A 20,705-nucleotide genomic window follows, 5' to 3' on the forward strand; every position below is an offset into this window, starting at 1 on the left:
TGTGAAGAACACTCCAGAACTGCCAGAGATCACTGCTGGGCCAGGGCCAGGGTGAAGAGCTGTCCCACTCCTCCCTGATCATAGCCAAAATGGTCCACTGAAGAGTTAAGGGCATCTGGAGCACCCTGGGAAGATGCTGAATGCCTCTGTTCATCTGGGAAACTCCAGCACATCCTTCAGAGTCCCCAGGGCACTGTAACAACCAAAATCAGTCAGCTGTCACTCTTCCGTCATGATGAGCCAAGCAGCCCTGGAAGCCCAAGGCCAAACACAAGCAGCCCCAAAGGTGGTCACAGTGCCAGAGTGGCAGCTGGCCAAGGGCAGGATGGTGAGACAGGAATACAGGGCATTAGGTCCAGTCCCTGCCATGCACAAAGTCACACTGTCTGGTTTAAAAGATTCCTAAGCTCCAGATTTGGAGTGCTGGTCAATGGGCCCGTTGTGTCCTGGACTCCTGGAGTGGCTCATCTCCTTGGTGCTAAGTATACAAAGACCTCCACCTCAAAAAGAAGACAGTCACATTTGCATTAGAAAAAGCCATGATGTCAACAGGGAGAGTGGATGCTGTATTCCATTCATCAGCTCTGAGCCCCTCTGGACCAACACAACAGCGTCTGTTTGGTGCTACTTCCTCTCCTTCCCTTCCTGCCCTAAGAAGGCTTTGGGGCCAACATATGCTGCACTGCTGCCAGCAAAGGCAGGCTGGGCTACGGCTGCCCTGGGGAGATATTCCAGCTATGGTGAACACCAGGAGGTTGACAGCTTGTTAGGAAAGGCAGGAGGGAGTGAGGCTGGCGGGTGGACAGCTTGTTAGTCCATGCTACTTATTGACAGCTGCCTACACATTTAGTAGGAGTGACAATTGTTTTCTGTTAGAGGCACACATGAACTTTCTCACTCTGCCTATCTGTAGGCCTCTTGGGCAGTCCTGAGAAGGCAATGTGATCTCAGCAACAGCCAGATTCTGCGCAGTTCACAACAGCCCTGGCACACACATGCAGGGGTGGGTTTCACACTCAGTGCTATCAGTACCTGAAAAACGATCGGGGCAGGGACTGCCGCTTTCTCAGGGAGCTCCTGCCCCCCCGGTGCCCACGGGCGGGCAGAGTCTGACTTCTTTGAAACCGAACCTGTCTGCTGCAAAGAAAAGAGAGCTGAGGGGAAGGAACCTCCAGGGCTGTGGAGAGGAGCAGCCACTGCATCTCCTTCCATAGCCCCATGGGCAGCAGAGGTGCCCCACTGCATGTGACAGTGGCCTCCAGCTGAGAGCATGACCTAAGAGAAACAACCAAGCTCAAGCCACACAGCAGCAGCATCTTTGAACCCAGGAGGCTGCTGAATCCTCTTGGTGCACCTGTGACGTGTGTCTCACATTGCTCTGGAAGGTACCAGTAGTGCCATCCCCCTCAGCTCCCCGTGTAAGACCTGCCTTCTTCAGCCCAGACACTCAGCTACAGATTCCACAGCTGGCTTTGGGCACCAGTGTGACACCATGGAGGTGTCAGCAGCTCAAGATATGATCTGCTTAGAGACATCAGACTGATGCCCTGACAGGATCTTGCCTAGTGCACAAGTCTATCTGTAGCACATCTGCTGCTTTGCATGGACATCTCAGACACCCTGGAAGACTGGAAATGGTGTTAGATGCTTTCACATGAATCACTCCTATGCCTTGTTCTGGACTACACAGGCTTCGCTTTATGTTCACATAAAGACAGTTTGATCTGTGTCCTCCAGGGAAGATGGTATGGAGTCCTGCTGCAGTTTCACATTCTGTGCATTCTGAGGGCTGTGTTAAGCAGAAAACTTGGCAGTCAGCCTTCCTGGACTCACAAAACAAATCCCAAAACACAATTAGGGATGTATGGTCTGCATTCTCCACTGTATTCCTAGTTCTGCTAAATGGAAAACAGGGATTTAGGCCTTGATACTTTCCATTTCCCTGGCCTTGTTTCTGATCCACTCATTTCATGCTTTTATTGCTAGTGTTGTGTAATGTGTGCATCTCCTACAGTTCTTCTCCTTGTTAAGTCCTTCCCAAAGCAAATTTGTCACAGTAGCACCAAAGCAGTTCACAATTCCTCACTCCCCTACACACAAACTGCATGTTGTGAGGACTTCGGGGGCAGGTTCCCCAGGCCCTTCTACCTAATGCTTCTTGTCAGGGCCTCCATAGCACCCTCCCAGGATATCCCCTCATCCTTGACATGCTCTTGCCCAGCTATCCTGGCAAGGAACATGTCAGGAGCAGGGGGCAAGGGAAGAGGCAGTGTAGGTGTGCAAGGACAGCCTCAGCAGCCCCTGAGGCTGCCCGCAGCCCTGAAAAGAGCAGACACCACTTCACGGGCTCAGCCCTCCCAACCTCACAAGAAGTAGGATCAGAGTGGGCTGATGCAGGAGAGCTTCAGCACCAAGGCAGCTGGGGAACGTCTGAGGCAAAGGAAAATAGTGTGTGGGAGACCTGCCAGAGCTGGAAAGCTGCTCCTTTGTGAGTGGGCGAAGCCTGACTGGTTGAAAGTATCCCTGACCCCTGGAGTTCCAGAGATGCTCCTGGGATCCAGGCAGGCCTGACACGCTGCCAGAGATAGAAACGAGCCATCTCAGGAGAGAAGCTGGGAGAGCCACTCCTTCTGGGCAAACTGGGATAAGCCTTTGCCATGGTGAGGGAAAGATCATCCAGCTCTGTGGCCATGTCTCAAGAGTCTCGTAAGACAACCCTTTGTAGGAGTGGGACACGGGACCAGAGCAGCCTCTCTCTGCTTTCCACCACCGCTCAGAGCCATCTCAAGGACCTGCCAATGAGCCAGTGCTAGGAGCCAAGCTGCTGAGAGCCCTGCACTGCTCCTATGGGATTCTGCCTCCCCCAGCAACCATGTGCTCTCAGACACTGCATCAAAGCATGCCCAGAACACCCCATCTACAGTCACAGCTAAACATCAGGGCCTGACCCATCCTGTTACTGAGAAGCAGCCCCCCCAGGGCATGGGGGCAGCCAAAATCTGTCTGTAAGTAGCAAACACCATTCATTGTCCTGGTCACCAGCATCTTCCTCCCAGGACTTGTCTCCTCACGTACTACAGACAGGCTATACAGCACCACTGGGCTTCTGCATTGGGGACCAACCTGCACCCACCCTCCACAACCTCACAAGGTAACGAAGGACTCAACCTAACCCTGCTGCGACAGGCAACGGGATGAGCAGAGAATCATGAATCCACAGCTCCAGGATGGCAGAACACACTGCAGCAGGCTCCGGGAGCTCCGTGCCTCACCTCTTGATGGTCTGGGTGATTGAGGTCTGGCGCTGCAGCACGGCTCTCCTGGCGGGGTCGTGGGGCAGGGACGGCACACGGCTGTTGTCGGCCGGCATGCTCACGCTCCGCAGGAACGCCTGGCGCCGCGTCGGCTGCCGAGGGAAGCGGGAGGCAGTCAAAGTTCTGGGATGGGCACGTCAGCAATTCAACATGTACCGCCTGAGCTCCTGCCACACATCCTCCTGGCTGCTGTCTACCCAAATCACACTATCCTAGACCGCTCCACAAGGTCAAGAGAAGTGCAGTCAGTGGGGTTTGCTTCTGAAGTGGCTCTGGATCTGCACCGAAAGCCTGTGAGAGCTGTGGGTGGGTCTGCAGTTGCTGCCTGGTGCAGCCTAAGCAAGCTAGGAAAGGCTTTCTTCATAGCCTAATTGCCTGGGCACACTCACATGTCATGGCTAAATGTCACCTACCAAATGTGACACAACTCATCACGCTGTTCTCAGCTCACACAACTGCCTCCCCAGGGCTGCTCTGGATTACATTTTTATCAGCTCAGCAGAGACACCATGTCCCATTTGTACAGGGCAGGCTGAGCAGACTGCCCCTCTGGCAAGGGAAGCTCTGATCGATCCTCTGGTCAGACACTGTCTCTGCCTCAAGACTACTTCAGCCTCTCTAGCCCAGAAAGCTAATGATTTCCACTTACATTAACAGTTTTGCTATCTTTTATGTAAAAGCAGTACACAGATACTCAGGTTGTAAGTCAGAGGTGCACACAATGCACTCTTACCCTGACAGCCTGGGCTTTGCAGAGAACATCACCTCCACCAGTTTCTGTCATAAGCACAGTGTTCCTCCAGGTGCCCAGCTGGATTTAGAGATTCCAGATAAGGCAAGATCCATCAGAGCCTTAAATAATTTATTCAGAAGGTTTCAACCTGCACTGGTAAAACCCTGAACTCCACTTCTAATCCCTACAGACTGACCCCCAAACTCTTTCCTTCCAAGGGAAGACCAGAACCAGGATTCATCTGCCAGGAGCTGTAAGTGAAGTGCATTTGAGTCCCTGGATCACAGAATGATGAAGAGGACAGTTCTTGCTGTTCCAAGTGCAATAGAAGTTCCCTCTTAAGACAAGCTTGTCCTCAGCTCCCTCCAGGGAAGCTGTATAACCCTCCATTTCTCTAATGACTAAACTTTTTTTCACATAAGTGACTGAACCCAGGCCCTGTACACACCCATGGAGCTGGGCAGCAAGAACCCTCTGGCTCTGCCTTTGGTGCACAAAGTCTCTGTTCCTGCAGCAAGGCCACACAAGCAGCCAGCACTCATCTCCAGGTCTCACCCTACAGCAGTTTTTAATACCTTGTAGCAGGTATTCCTGATATTCTTCCTATTCCCAGCAAAAATAAGGGTGTTTGACTCTCATGCTTTGCACTATTAACCTATCACCTCATCTCTACTTCAGCACTCCTCAGTGTTATGTATTTCTCATCCCACATGGTCCTCTTATGCTCCTCCTGCTGCTACAGCTTTGTGTTGCCAGTAACTATTCTTTGCTGTTACTGATAAAAGTCTGTCATTATCTTGGCTATTCATAAGTCAGATTCATACCCTGCTCATTTCAGCACAAGCTCCAGCACTTCCAGACCTTCATGCTTGTCTGGGAGACCTTAAGTCCTCCAGTCCCCCTAAGAAATGTTTGTTTGAATACCTCACTCTCATATCCCAGCCAAGACGCTTCTCACAATGCCCACATCCAAACACTCACATCCACTGATGTGAGCACATCAGCCACCCACCCTCATCCCTCCCACATCCCCTTCAAGGGGAGTTAATTACTGCTCATAAATTTACTCAAAGGCTCTGCCCCTTCTTATGTGGCCTCATGGCCTGCCATCACACGCTGCTTTTCCCTCAGCCAGGACTGATGGGGATCCCAGGCACAGGGATGCTCCCAGCACACCCCTCCCCAGCTCCCCAAACCCTCCCTGCTGTACCTGCACGGGCTGGGGGGGCTCCTCTGGCACGGGCATGGGCACCGGCACAGGGATGTCCAGTTTTAGCCATGGCGGCTTCTTCCGCTGTAAACTGCTCGTGCTGTCGTGTCGCGCCTCCGACATCGTCCCACGCTCGTCCTCAGGCCTAGGAGAGGGGACACACCAGAGTCAGGAGGGAATCTGGCTCATCCCTCACAGCCCATGCTGGCAGGGTGAGCAGAGGCTTCTCCTCCTAGCTGTGACCGATGGGCCCCAAGCCCCACGTGGGATGAATTCCCAAAGTGCCTCATGAGGGCTCAGGGGTCACAGCTTGTGCCCACCCTGCTCACTCAGCACCTGGCACTCAGAGGACACAGAACCTCGAGCCAGATACAGACACTGCAGTCACAAGTTTGAGTCGCCTCCCATTAAGATTTTTGCTGAGACTACTGTGAGATCCAGATTCCTTAAAAACAAGCCATGAATTAAATCTTAATGAGATCTGGATCCAGACCAACCAGCTAAGTAACTGCAGTATCAAAAGCCACTGGCCTCCCTCTAAAACCAGCTTGTGACTCACAAACACCCCTTTTTGCCCACCCAAAGCCAAGCACCACACTTTCCAACTCACCCACCACTTAGCAATTAGCAAGTGGCCTTTTCTCATCACTGTTTGTAATCTCTTTTAAACGTAGTGATTTTCTAGAAACACAACACAGTGCGCGGAGCAATACCAGTATAGCATGAGCATTAGAGAACTGGCACTAATCCTGAACTAAGAGTGGTTTTCATACATAAATAATAATGATATGGTATTTAAATAAAAACCGCTGTGTAATCCAAATGCTGCAGTGAGCAGAGAGACTCACTGTCATCTTGCCCACTCTGCTGCAGTTTTGCCCCCCTGTTTGGGACCACAAGAGTCTTTCAGGCTGGCAGAGCAACTGCTTCACTGTGCACACTCAGAGAAACAATTCAGAAAACAGATTTCACTGGAGGCAGATCAGCTCAGATGCCTCCACAGGTACTTTCCAACCTAAATTACGCTACAAGTTTGTATTTCTTCCCCTCCTATCACACACACAATTTCAAGTGAACAGTGGGAAGCATGTGTGCTGAATAGGACAACAGATTCCATTCCCTCCGGGCTCTCTCCTTGCATGGCCCTAGCCTGGCCTATGGCCCTTAGCCACAGGGGACAAAAATAATCAAGTGCCCCAGCCTCTTCACCACAGTGGACAGACGGAATAAGCAACCAGTTAAATCAGCAGGCACACATGCTTTGACAGGGAGTAGGAGAAAAACTGTTGGAATTAAAACTTAGAGCCCTTAAAGTGTTAACACAGCCCATTTATTATAAATGCAGAATAAGTTTAACATGTAAGGATTCTTCCTTGAGGGAGGCCAAGTCCTAGGCTAGGACCAGAGGGATCTCCACCCTCAGAGACATTTGGCACACAACAAAACAAGGCCCTGAGCTGCCTGAATTATCCCAGCCTCGCAGTGGCTGAGCCAGTCAACCTGCACAGGTCCCTCCCAGCCTAAATTAGGCAGTGGTTCTCTGAAACATGCACTGCCTTGCAGGGCATTGCCACCATGTTCCCACAGCTCCCTGCAGCTGCTCTGGAAAGGGAACTGCACACACCACTGCAAAAGATAAAAGGCAGGGGGGCAGGCAGGGGGGAAATAGGTCAACAAATGGGAGTGGGGGATGATCTGGATTGGGTTAGATGAGAATCTCATCTAAAAGGAGCTGAAGGCCAGCTGCTGGTTCAGTCGCTGAGCTGGGCCAGCTGCCAGGAGCGCTGTGCTCAGCTGAGCCAGAACGACAGAAAGGGAGGACTCAGCTGTAGGTGGATGAAGGTTGGGTTTCAGCAAATACCACAGGCCCCCAAAAGTCTGGGAATTCATGATCTAGCCTGTACAGACATGCCCTTCATACATGCACCACAGTCCTGTTGCACAGATGCAGTGCTATGCATGAGAGGGACACAAATCCTTCCTTCCCTCCCTGCTGAGCTGCAGGGGTGGCTAAATACAACTGTTCTAACTTCCTGTAAGATAATAACAGTGAGAGTATTAGGGGAACTCCTGCCTGTGCTTGGTATGAGTAAATCTGCTATGAGACACGATTTACTGAAAGGTCTTGCAAATTTGTCTTCATGGTGAGGTCAGAAAGCAAAGCAGATTTCTCATACCTGAAATACTCCAGCAAAAAGCTTCAGCATTTACCTCTGAGGATCACAAACACAACATGTCCTCAAGGTGTCCTAATCAGAGACCAGCCAAGAGAGACAGAGCCACCACTCTGGCACGACCAAACACAATCTATTTCACACAACTCAAGAGCCTCCTTCCTGAGCTTTCAAGGGCAAATTCAGAGCCTCCAAAGTAGCAACTCTGCTTTTTCCAGCATCTCACCACTGAGCCAACATCACTCAACATCCTTCCTGTCTACCTACAGAGCTGCCTTTGTGAGCAGGAGCTCTGGGTGTAAAGAATACAAATGTGTAGGATTTGCAGCTCTATCAATCAGTGAGGCCAAGTCAGGAAGGCAGAGGATGAATCACACCTGTATTGCCCGAAAGTTGCTGCAATAACGTGAAACCCTGTGAAAGACTTCTGATTAAATCTGTTTTGAGTTTCCCCTCCGAAATTGCCACAGACCACAGACAGTGATGTCCATGTATCTTCACTGGCTTCCCTGCCACCCTTGCAGACTTGCACATGGGATCTCCAGGGTGTACACACCTGCCAAAGAGGACATGCACACACAGGGGTAAAGCCTGTGGCCTTATAATTACACCAAAGTTGATTCAACTTTGTATTTTAGGCAAGGTGAAGATCTCAAGATGAAATTCACATTCTGACAGAGCAATGGATTGCTCTGCTTTCTCCCTGCTTCAGCAGTTAAAGAGTTCTTTAAGCAGCAAAGCATAAAAATGCTTATATAAGAATTGTCTAAATGCATTCAGTATTTAAACCCCAGGTGAGTTTCCAGAGTAGCTGCAAACAGAGTGTGTAGGAGCAAATCCCTCTACCAGTTCAACCTTCTTTACTCACTAGCAGGTTCATTTCCCAGTAAAAGAATGCAGTGAAGGCAGAGCTACTAAGCATTCCCAACTCCCTGTGTGCATTTGGAGTGGCCAAAAATAAACCTTACAAACACCTAAGACTGGATCAAGCCCTGCCAGGGCAAGCACTGTGAATTCTGTATGAATAATCAGCCACAGCACAGGTCAGGCAGCTGCCTCTGCCCCAGGCACAAAAAGGCCTCCAGGGGGTTAACAGGGAGCCTGAATGTGGATCCAGCTGAATATATGGATATATAGACCAGATGAGCATCAGTGCATAGCTGTGTGCACAGATGTACAGCAAGATGTACAACAGCCTTTGCATGGCAGGTAACACCCCTTATTTCACCTGGCCCTCACCCAAAATGCTGCTAATTTCTGTCTCAGCACAGCAGTGAAAGCACTCAGCACAGTGTGAAAGCTGAGTTGCACACTGAGCCCTTGGTTACTTTTAGGGGTCAATATTTCAGGGTCCAGCATCCATGTATTTCATCAGGCCAGTGGGCTTTGTTTCAAAGTTAACTGCACTGATACATATTTTGTTTGAATGGTCCCATACCATTAATCCAAATTTCTCAGTACTGTCAAGAGGCCACCAACAGCAGCAGGATGGGAACACACACAGCACAGCCACGCAGGGTCCTTTTAAAGCCAGTATCTCATTTCCAGCTGAGGATGCCTGGCACAGGGTAGGAGTGGGAGATCATTCAACAGCCCTATCTCCCAGAACAGAGCCAGGGCATGTGCTGTGAATAACTCACAGGATTCTTGTGCCAGAAATATCTTTGCATGTAACAGTTCTGTATCCATCTCTATATCCATCCAATGGTTATTATTCCAGAATTTATCCAGATCATTTTTTAATCCAAGCAAACTTCTAGTATTCATAACTGCACATGACAAAGCTCCAGAGCTGAAACACATGTTGTGTGACAAGCCTGCTCCAGCTTGTCTGCAAACCTGCCATTTCCTGGGTTCACCTGTTGCTCTGCAGCTCTTGGACTAGAAGAGTGATCAGCTTTTCCCTGTCCTCTTTCTCCATGCAAGTCCTGACTCTACAGATCTGTTCCATGTTCTTCCTACCATCCCCTTTTCCCACACCCACATCCAGAAGCTCAGTCCTCGTACAGGGGCTGTTTCAGACCTCTTGCCTGTGCTTGTTTAGTTTGGACTTTGTTCCACCAGCATCACAAAACTCAGGAATATGCAAATATAAGGCTGAATGAGAGGTATTTGCAAATCCAGCTTCTTCTAACTGATCAGCTGGTAGCAACATAAAAATTATTAGTAATGTCCATTTCAATTAAAATAAACAAACAAAAGAAAACACATCAGTGGCAGATAGTCTGGGAAATTCATCTTCAAAAGGTCTGTGCCAAAGCAAGGTCACAGAACCAGAATGAAAGGCAAATCCACTGTGCTGTGGGTCAGGCTAAGAAAGGGGAGAGCACATTAAATACCAAAGTTGGCATATGATCAAGGAAAGCTGCTTAGTGAAATCTACTGACCCAAAGAGCAAAGGAAAAGCTTTGTCCAGAAGCCTGAGCACGTTCCTAAAACTGACAGGCATCCTAAATACATTTAGAAGCTTGCACAGTCATTTCAAAGAAAGACCATCCTTCCATTTAAACAGACAATTGAAGCAATTCCCATGTTGACTTCTTTTCTTCCAAAATCTCCACTTTACCAGCATTCCCATTTAAAATAAAGCTGGCTTTTTTCCCCCCAAGAAACACTCCAAATAAAAACCAAAACAAAACAAAACCCCAACTTAATTCAACACTACCACACAAACAAACAGCATCTGCTTTTTCCAACAGCACTGCTCCTCTCCAGCACAGTGTGTGCATGTTCCTCCAGACACCCCCAGGAGGTAACACACACCGGGGTTATTCCACTGCAATCCGATCTCCATGGTCAGACTCCAGCTGTTTTTCTCCATTTTTCAAGCCCCATCACTGAAACAGTCATGTTTATAGTGCCTGCTACAGAAAGTCCCAGGCAAGCCCCATGTACCTGAAGGGGTCTGGCTAAGGCACAGGAATCCAGGTGGACACAGCAAAGAAACCAGGATCCTCACGGTGCTCTCCAGACAGGATGAGCCAGGGGAGCCAGAGGAGACAGCTCCTGGCTGTGCCTCTCTCTCCAGGAGGATTGCTGCTGGCACAGCAGGGAAAAGGCAGGAAGTCCAAGGAGAAGAGGAGCAGTGGGGTTTCAGTCTCGTGGCTGCCAATAAAACCATCTAGCATGGATCAGACCCAAGGAGTTACAAACAATATCCCAAACACCAGGCGTGAGCCAGCCCCTTGAAACAGGCCAGATGGAGGGGCTGAGGGCAGGCAGGGACAAGGAAGGTGGGACAGGCCACTCCTGGGGAAAGCTGTTAAGGGCACAGCAACACCCAAGCTTTGGCTGAGCCCACCACCACTGCCCACCCTAAGAAAATACCTGAGGAATGAAGCAAAGCCATCAGCACTGCCCAGGGCGCTCTCCTGCTTTCTCAAGGCTGGCTGCTGAGCTGGGAAATGCTGTGAGGCTTTGCAGACCCACAGGCTGCCACAGAAACTGGGTCTGAGCAGTCCAAGCAGCTCTGAGCACAAGCCTGACAGAGCTGCGCAGACACACTGCCCTTTGAGCCCTGCCCTGCAGGGAGCTGGCAGCACTGCCATTCCCACACACACCCCCTGTCCCTCTCACTGCTCTCTGCCATGCACGAGCTCTGCCTGAGTGCTGGTGGAGGCTGATGCCACTTCCAAGAGCCTGCACCAAATCACACAGGTAACAGCTCCTCAGGGCTCTCTCTGGCTTCTGCTTGTGAGCAAACCCATTTGCCAACTAGCTGCTGCCCAGGGAGCAGGCTTGCTTTACTCCACTGAGCCACTACAAGGTGTTTTACCAGCACAAACTAACCCTAGTAAATTATTTCCTGTTGATCTGGCAGCCTGAAGAGTCTCAGACAATTCAGATAAGCCCTGTGAAACCCAGAGAGGAAGGGAAGGACCAAACTCTTCAGTGATGGCTCAGCAGCAGTGATGACAGCAGCTCAGGTGAGACACCAAATACAGCCCTGAGCTGTCATCCCCTGCCTGTGTGAAATTGTCCTACTCCATCCCCACTGAGGATCTCACCATGAACCACTTAATTGAATTAGCTGAGAAATACCAGCTGAAACTGTCTGGTTTGGAAGAGGCCAGGCAGACCCCTAGACAGGAAATGGGAAGCTACATTGGGTTGGTATTTCATGCAAAGCCTTGTACAGGGATGGTATTCAAAGAGACACAGCAGGAGTGCAAAGCTTCAGCTGGGACCCACTGAACTTGGAAAAGGTTCAGCTGCATACAGAGACAGAGGGTTCTAAGTACAGGTAATGAAAACATCCACCAGTGAAGTCTGAACATACGTGAGCCAATCCCATGATTGGCTCATGATCAAGAAAGGAGATCTGATATCCCTTTGAACAACTGATTTTCTTGATTTTCAGAAAAACGTGAAGGTTGTGATGGAAATCAAACAAAAATTAGTTCCTACTTCAACACCAGCATTAAAAGCTTTCAAAGAAGTTTCACCTGGGACCTGAAGGTATGTTGCCCTCATATAGCAGAGAAAGGAAAAACAGGAAGCTCAAAAACCTCTTCTGATTTCTGTTAGTCTCCAGATCTGTAGCTGAACTCCTTCAAATACAGGTTAAAAGATGACCCCCAACTGCAACATGCAAACACTCACAAGCAACAGGCTGATCTTCAAGGTCCTTTTGTTGCAGCAGACAAAGGGCAAAATAGTAACAAGAATTTGGAAACCAATGCTCAAAATTCAAGCTAAAAAGATGTCTTAAACACTTGAAAGAGATGCAAGCCAACAGAAGAAGCAGTGACCCAGCCCTGTGTGCTGCCCTCCTCCTCTTGCTGGCACCAGCATCCCCACAGCTGTTGGGTGATCCACACTGGGAACTGACCCACATGAGCTCAGCAGAGAAAATGGCTTGTTCCAGCCCCAGCTCCTTCCCACATGGCTCCACAAACACTTGTGCCAGCAGAAGGAAAGGGGAAGACACAGGAACAAACAGAGCAGCTGGAGCCAGATGATTGGACTGCTTCTCAAGAAAGTACAGTTTGAAGTGATTGTTGAAAACATGGCCAAAACTCAGACTTGTAGCACTGTGGAAAGCCAACAATGCATCTCTAATCTTCTGAGAAGCACCCTCAGTGCAGGTGTCGGGTGCAACAGGAATAAAACACTACTGTACCACCAGAGGCAGAGTGAATTTCTTGGTGGGGTCATTTGGTGGGAAAACACCCAAACCATCCACAGATTGCTCCAGAGCTGACAGCCAAGCCTCACACCCGGGCAGCTTCCACAGAAGGGCTCCCAAGGGAGGAGCCTCCCCTGCTCACCCATGGCCTGGAGCACCCACAAGGAAGCAGGTGAAGGGAGCCAAGCAGAGCAGGCTGGGCAGAGGAGCCTTTTCCATCTCCTCAGCACGTGTGGCCCCGATGACAGAGACAGGTCTGCAGCACCAGCCAAGCACAGCCAGGACCCAGGCAGGGCCCGGGCAACGAGAGATCTCCAACTCCACCTTCCAGAGCAAATCCAGCCCAGAGTCGTCTACAACATACTGAGATACCAGCAAGGGCAACAGCCTGCACATAAACCAACCAGCAACGAGGGGGGAGCAGTGGAAAACCTTCTGGAGCACTTTGGCTCTTCACCCTGTTTATGTTTCTCTGTGACACACCCTGCGGCTTTGCCACCACATCCAACAGCCACATTTCCAGCAGCCACATCCTAAAAGTCTGGTCACAGCCTGGCACTTGGAAGCTCCATCAGGGCACAGCATGATGAGATACCTGCCAACAGCTCCAGTGATGGCACACCAAGCTCTGAGCAGCATTCCCATTCCTTAGGGAAGCCAGCAGAGCACTGCCTGGTCCTCCACAGGAGCTGTTTCCACCAAGAGATCCATTACCAGCTACCAGAGGAAGAATCATTTATGCAAGCTTGCTCCTGCACCCTGGTTGAAGGTAAACACAGCTGCCTGTTGGCTCAGTGGTGCCTGGGCTGAGCCAGCAGAGCCCTTTGGGTCCCCAGCAGCCCCAAGCACAGTTGTCTCAGTGCTCTGCACGGTTCTGCACATTCTTCAGGAAAGAGTGATCACAGACACTATTGCAGTGCACATTTAACTCATTTAAACAATTCAATGGGACTTCAGAGGATCCTGTTCCAGATTTATTCCCATTACTAGGGAAACAGATGCCTGGTTAAGTTCTGGCTGACCCACAAGTACCATGGGCACAGTCGCTGCCTCAATTATACAGCAAGGTGAGAGTCACAAAAAGGCTTTTGTCAGTGCAGCTGTGACTCCACATTAGGAAACACAAGACAAACCCAAGAAAGGTTTTATTTTCATTGAAGTTTTGCATTTTGAAGTCTTTTTCTACCAGCTCTCATATTCATCACAAGTACTGTAAGGGTTCAGGACACAAGGCAAGCTGGGATGATACTCAGGACAGAAGTAAACACTGGCTCTGGTTGATTTTGGAACAGCTGCTGTCCCTGCACCCAGCTCAAGAGCCATTTTCTTGGTAAAGTAATGCATTGTTCACTTAGAAAACATATCAATAAACAATTGATGGAAAAGCAATCTCCCCCAAAAAGATCACAATAAGCCAAACCAAAAATTATGTTAGACCAAAAGCTACTCATCCTCTACAGCAAAGACTCTGGGTACTAAAAGCAGCTAAGAATCACTGTTTGTTGTGCTAAATAAAAATGTTTCAATGGCAAAAGAGATCAAAACTGCCACAAATGACAACATTTCCTATGGAAAGTTACATAAAACCACTCTGAATAGCAACCTAAAAAAATCTTAGAGGAAACAACAATAACAAACGCTGGAGCCACCAGAAGACAGAATTTATATTCAGGAAGGATGGAAGCCACAGAGCCATTCAGAACAGCTTTCTTGGCATGTTCCTTTGAAACTCAGAGCATCCTCACTTCCCATCACACACCTGCTTTCTCCAGCACCACCACAGCTCTGCTCACCTGGGCACAAGTGAGAGAATAAAAAATGCCCACAGCAGTCAAGGCCCAGGGGAGATCCTTCAAAGGACCAACTAAACAGCCAAGAATTCAGAGCAGAGCTGGTTTGGCTGCTGTCCCTCACCTGTAGCCAAGGACACAGGAGAGCCACTCTGGTGCTCTGATTTCTCCCCTGGCTCATGCTTGATGGCCAGCCACACACCATCTCCTGCTGTGTCCAAGTGTAAATAGCTGCAGGAAGAGCTTGTCTTGCTCTGCAGGTGTGTGCACACCTCTGCACATTCATCATGCGCCCAGTGCAACAACTCATTCTTAATGCAAATAGGAGTAATCATAATTCTAGCTTGGTTTAGCAAAAGAAAAAAAAAAATTAAAATTCTAAGTGAGCCATACTTCTTCAGTCTGAGTGAATGGCACATTCTTGCCCACTGTTCTCCCTGAAATTATCCCAGAATAGCCAGGAAAAAGGAAGGTACACTCACACTTTGGCAGAACAACTCACAGTTTTCTACAGTTCACTTTAAGGCTTTGAATTTAACACAGTAACAAATCTCCGGTGTGCTGATTGCTACAGGGAAGTAACTCCCGAAATACAGAAGCTGCATTTGTCAACCGAGCAGTCTGAGCCCTCCAGATTTTAAAATCCAAGCAGTTCTAACTTTCACTGAGCCAAAGCCAAGTAAGTGCCAGACCTGAAGGACTGTAACTGCAGCGTCCTGTGCAGTTTCAGGATGACCTCATAGGGATTGTTCCTTTTTAAAGGAAAGCAAACCTTCAAAGCAGGGATTGCTGCTGACCAGCAGAGCAAGGGGCTGGCTCTGAGCAGAGTGGAAACAGGAAGGGGAGGAGGTGGCAAAGGTAAGCTTTCCAGAAAAGGCAAGATCAGGCATGGCTTGCTATCTTTTCTCCCCCTGGGAAGGCTCTACCATGCCAGGGAAGTATTGTGCAATGACACCTCAGACTTCACTGAGAAGAAATTACATTTCCTTTAATAAACACTGTGCTTTAGAGATGCTCTGATTACTAAGGCAAGGTCTGTTTGTTGCTGAAGGCCTCAGAATTTAAGAACATATCCGCTGCTCAGGTCTGTATCACCACACTTCCAACATTTCTTTGGTAGGCAAAAAGGAGCAGTAATTATATTTGAAATAAATTGTTTACCTAGATAGTTGAAGAGTGCATCCAAAGGAAATTACAGCAAAAACAAGCCCTATGTCAATCTGACATGTGCTGCCTGTGCAGCAATAGAGCACACAAACAATGAAACGTGCACTCTTACAGCTTTAGGAGATTTGACCACTAAAATAAATGTGAAGAATAAGCTCTCTGTCTTCACCCAGTGGGAAACAGACACTGTTACTCAGAAGGATTTGACCGTAGTTTGGATGATTTGGTCAAAAACTCAGCTGCTGATTTGCTCTTTGTTGCATCATCCCACCCCCCCACCACACAAAAAAAAAAAAAAAAAAAAAAAAAAAAAAAAAAAAACCAAAAAAAAAAACACCTCCTCATTCCTACAGCAGCATGGACTGAAACAAGGATGAGAGGTGTGAGCTGAAGCTTCCACTGGTCCTGGACAGCAGCAAGATGGGTAGGACCAAAAAAAGGAGCAAACAGTCGGAAATCCCTGAAGTTCAACTAACAAGGATATGACAATAGGCAATCTCAGCACAGACGCATTTCCACTTCTCCCTGTGGAAACCTCACTCCCACTGGCACAGACATTCTGCCGGGGAAAACAGAGAGGTTGGCAGGCAAGCCCTGCCCAGCTCAGGGTGCACTGCAGGGAGGGTCTCCACAGCTCCATGCAAGCAGGCCTGGATGGTCTGAGCACACATCACACACCAAATTAGCCTGGGGTTCTTCGAGGACATGGAAACAGAGCTGCCAGCATGACCATGGGAAATGCTGCCAAACAGATCCATTTCCTTCCAAGGTTAAATCTTGCCTGTTGCCTGCCTAATCTCTTGGGACCAAGAGCTGCAGGGCTAATACTGTCCCTTCTACATGTTATTCTCTCAGAGAAGAGTTATTGAGCACTAGCAGAGTAAGCAACCTGATACCCATTCAGGTCCACTAGTTCTGAACAAGGCAAAAAATAAACAAACAAAAATAAAACAAAACAAAAGAACCAACCACAAGGCTAAAAAAAAAGCCTGCCACCTGGGAGAGAACTACCTGCACAACCCTGAACACCAGGGCTTCCCCTGCTCTGTAGAAAGAAACCATCTCCATCCTACCTTCCAGCAGCACTGGGATGTTTTACCCACAACCCAGACACAAATCCCATTAAATTCAGGCTGCAGCACCCACAGCACACACTGAGATGTTGTCACACAGCAGAAAGGATGCAACACAGCTCCCTGAGCAGGCAGGCAACACATGCATTCCACAGGTTCCTTAAAACTCAACATGTACATACCCAGCAGCTGGGAGTCAACCTCACAGCAACTGTGTGAGATCTGCACAGTTCATGTTTCCTTCCCTTCCAACTAGATGATGATAAATGTTAAACTTGGGAGTCCAGCACCTCTTCAACTGAAAAGAAAGGAAACTAATCCACATCTGAGCTCAGGGATAATGTTAAGGAAGGAATCCATCCTTGAGTTTTAAGTATTTCTACTGAAATGTGTCATATACAGGCGACAGGCTGGTGGTTGCAGGAACAACAATTAATAGAGCTGTCATGTCAGGCCACAATTAATGCTGGAAACTCTGAGAAAGATGCATGGTCTCCACGGGGTGCAAAAGCCTCCAGAGATAGCTATGGAAGAAAGGCAGCAACCACAAGGGAAGAATCTTATCAAAAGACTGGTCTGCTGGATAAAAGCTGTAGAGTGACAGATAAAGAAATGTCAGGATCTTCAGCTCACAGCCAGTCCTGCTTAGCAGGCACATCCCCAGCAACACGGGGTTCACACAACACACGCTCTGCTCAACTTCTTCCTGGACACACTGAATGGAAGAGGAAAACAAGCTGGTGATCCTGGCCGTGTTGCCCATCTCAGGCCTTCAGCACTAACCAGGCTGTGTTTGCACTGCAGAGAGATCCAACACACTGAAGGGAATCAAACCTTTACTAATTATATCTGAGCATGAGGGCTCTGTGCCCAGAATAAACTGTCCTATCATGCCACACTCAACAGACCCTGCCTCTTTCAAGGGAACATGTTGGGACTTGCTGGCTACTTTCCGGGGCTGGATTCCAGAGGAACAGGACTGATGACCCCAAAAGGAATTCCTATTCCTGCCTGGCGACCTCGTGCAGCTGCAGCCCCGTCGCAGTCCCTGCCACGAAAGTGAAACGAGCTGTCTGCCAAGTCCAGTGACGAGGTGCTGGCCCTCTCTGAGGGACATAATTCCTGCCTGAGGTGACACATCAGGGCCACACAATCTCAGTATCAAGACACAGAGAGGACAAGCTTGTTGGAGAAGAGGTTTTGGCTGTGCTCTGCAGGCCAGCAGCACTCTCCACATTCAAAGTTCATCCCCCCGGCTGAAGCCTACCCAGCACAGAGCAAGACATTCCCAAGACCAGGGCCAACCCATGGCTTTCCCCAGAACCTGAAAAGCCAGTTTGTAGGCAGATCTCTTGCAAGTGGATTGCTTAAAAAAAAAAAAAAAAAAAAAAAAAAAGGGCTGTCATGGGAAGTCCCAGAGCAGAACTAGTTTTGTGGGAGTTGCTTTTACGCTGCACAGCATCAACCTCCTTTCATGGGAACACACAGAAGCAGGAACAGCACGGACACACGTCCACATGCCAGAGCTGCTGCCTTCCTGGGGGCTCAGGACCAATGAGCACAGAGGCCAGGACAAAGCTGGGGACCTGTTCCAACTGTACAGCACCTCCTGGAAAGCTGGCAGTATCCCAGCTCAGAAATGTCACAGGCTCCCAAGAGCACAGGGGAGACCTGGGCTAAACAGCAGCAGCAGCCATGAGGATTTAGGGACATGAAGGAGGCAGTAGGAGGGAGAGATGATAGCTGTTATTAGAGCAACTGAGGGTTAAAAAAAAAAAAAAAAGCAGACAAGCCCTTTCATAAAGTCCATTTAACAATCAAAGCTTAAAGGAAGTATCTAATGTTCACCTCTTTCTTCCAACTATATCAACCAATCTAACACAAGTCATCACCTCCTCCTGCAAACCTGCACCACTGAGATGGAACAGCTGGAGAGCAACATCCTTCATACACTGGAGTGGAAATGCAATTCTTCCAATGATCTGCTCCCCAGCTTGTCCCAAGTGGGCCGTTTTTATCCCCGTGGTCACAGCCCACAGGCAGCTATTTGTCCTTGCTGCCCTATCAGCGTTACTGCAGTTAACACCCAGTGCTCCTTCCTTGTCCCACGCTTCATTCAGAAGCTTTGCTGCCTTGTCCCTTCCCGTTACGTGTGACTATTTTTTCCCTTTACTGCAGAATGCACTTTTCTTCCCAGAGGAAATTAGCAGGCAAGGGGACAAAAACAGGAAGAAAGGAAACAACTTCCTGCTTGCTCCAAGACCCGGCTTGGAGACATCTCTGAGCGGCACCGTGCACCCCGCCACGAAGCCAACCTGCAAGAGAAGCAGCAGCCACAGAACCGAGTCGGGCACAGGAGAGCACCAGATAAAACTCATCTGTGCTGCCACTCACCTCTTCTGAGTTACACTGGAGAAAACACAGGGCAAAATGTACCCATGGGGCACTTTGGCACTGCAGGGATATGTGTGGCAGGATGGGGCTGCTCGCTGAGGAGCCCAAAAGGACTCGGCACGGAGGGTGCAATCCTGCAAAGCTTTGGTCTTGCTCGCGTCAGGCTGCCGTGATTCCCTTGCTTCGTGCCAGCCGTGCACAGTGTGAGAACTCAGTTCAGGGACTCGATCCGGCAGAAAAACTAACCTTAACATGTAAAAAGCCATCTATTTTCCACCAGATCATCTCCGAAAGTTGCTGCCAAAGCGCGGGTGCCAGCATCAGGGGAGGGACGGGTGGGAAAGCGTGATGGGGTGGACTCGGATGAGCCGAAACAAGCCGTGAAGGCGCACCTCCACCTACAGCCGAAAGCACTGAGATCGCCAAGCTCCCAACATCCAAACACGGGGGTCGGGGGCAGCACCTGCCTCCGGCGAGGCTCTTACCCCGCGGGCCGCCGCGGGCCGCTCCCCGCCCGGCTGAGCGGCGCGGTCCCGGTACCTCGGCGGGGCAGGGAACGGCCCCGCGGGATGCCCCTCCCGGCCAGCCCGCCCTCGTCCCCCCGGCCCCGCACTCACCGTGCAGGCGGGCGAAGCGCAGCGGCCGCTCGGCTCGAGCCGCCCCCCAGTGCGGCTTAAGGGACCGGCGCCGCCGAGCTCGGCCCGCGGAGGGCGCGGAGACTCCTCCCCCGTGCCAGGGGCCGGCCGGGCGGGCACGCCATTCACAGCCTCGGCATGCAAATAGGAGCCGGGAGCCGAGCGGCGCTCGGCGCTGAGAGTCCCGGCGGGGAGCTGCCAGCGCCCGGGGCCGCGGGACGCCGCATCCCGCCGCGCCGCCCTGACTCACGGGGTAGGAATGCGCCGCGCCGGGCGGAAGCCACCGGCCCGCCCGCGGCCCCCGCAGCCCCCGCCTTCCCCGCTGCCTCGGCGGTGGGCAGCGCCCTTTAGCCCCGCCGCTGGGTTGGGGTGGCGGGGTTGAGCGCCGGCTCCCGTTAGCATCGGCCCTGCGGGTGTTGGGAACGCTGCCGTGCCCGCGGGGAGCTGCGGCGATTCCCGTGCCGGGAGTCCCCTTGGCTGGGCACCGCTGAGCTGCCAAGCCCTGGCCCCTCTGCCCCCCACGGGAGCCTTCCCACTAAGCCTCCCGCGCACTGGGCTGTGATGCTCCCGGTCCCCTCACTCTTTCTGTCTGTTTCACTGTACTTTACCTTCTCCTCGCCCATTCCCCTACGCTTAGTGCCGTGTTTCCCACCAAGTCTTCACACCTCCTCTTCCAGCCATGTGGTTAGCGTATCATCCCTCCTCTAAGCTGTTTCTTTCCTCACAGTTTAAACATTTTTCCCTTCTGGAGGGCATCCTCCCACCTCGATTGCTCAGCCATCCTCTCCTTTGTCCTGGGATTGCTGCAGAAAATTTCTCCATCCATCCTCTGAGGAGCATCAGTCAGCATGTATTGCTCACGCAGAGCATTGCTGGAGATCCAGCGAGGCCTGCAGGGTGCACATCCCTCTTGAGCAGGTCCCCAACCCACAGCTCCAGATGCTTTCAATGTTAGTAATAACTGGGGGGATGATGTTCCTTTCCCATCTCACTGCATCTTCCCCGCCAACCTGCGTTGCTCCAGCCGAGCTGAGCTCATCGGTACCGCACCCAGCCCTGCGCGTGCCCACGGCAGCCACACGTCGAA

The 20,705-nt window shown here is 50.4% G+C and overlaps 1 protein-coding gene across 6 annotated transcripts in view; it reads right to left on the reverse strand.

Moving 5' to 3' along the window:
- RHBDF1 (rhomboid 5 homolog 1) overlaps nt 1-20,244 on the reverse strand; it is a 35,177-nt gene extending 14,933 nt beyond the window's left edge. For 2 of the 6 annotated variants that reach the window (XM_041462780.1, XM_041462778.1), the window contains exons 1-4: nt 19,601-19,846; nt 5,258-5,402; nt 3,273-3,406; nt 1,033-1,134 (exon numbers count right to left, since the gene is read on the reverse strand). In XM_041462780.1, coding sequence (XP_041318714.1) covers nt 1,033-1,134; nt 3,273-3,406; nt 5,258-5,380 — 359 coding nt within the window. In that variant the 5' untranslated portion in view covers nt 5,381-5,402; nt 19,601-19,846. Of the gene's footprint in view, nt 1-1,032; nt 1,138-3,272; nt 3,407-5,257; nt 5,403-19,600; nt 19,847-20,226 lie in introns of those variants that run through there. The other 4 variants (XM_041462779.1, XM_041462777.1, XM_041462783.1 and 1 more) reach the window with 3 other exon arrangements.
- Between the last annotated feature and the right edge of the window lie 461 nt (nt 20,245-20,705).

The sequence above is a fragment of the Pyrgilauda ruficollis genome, unplaced genomic scaffold, assembly GCF_017590135.1.
Source record: "Pyrgilauda ruficollis isolate IOZ18807 unplaced genomic scaffold, ASM1759013v1 scaffold16, whole genome shotgun sequence".
Classification (NCBI taxonomy): domain Eukaryota; kingdom Metazoa; phylum Chordata; class Aves; order Passeriformes; family Passeridae; genus Pyrgilauda; species Pyrgilauda ruficollis.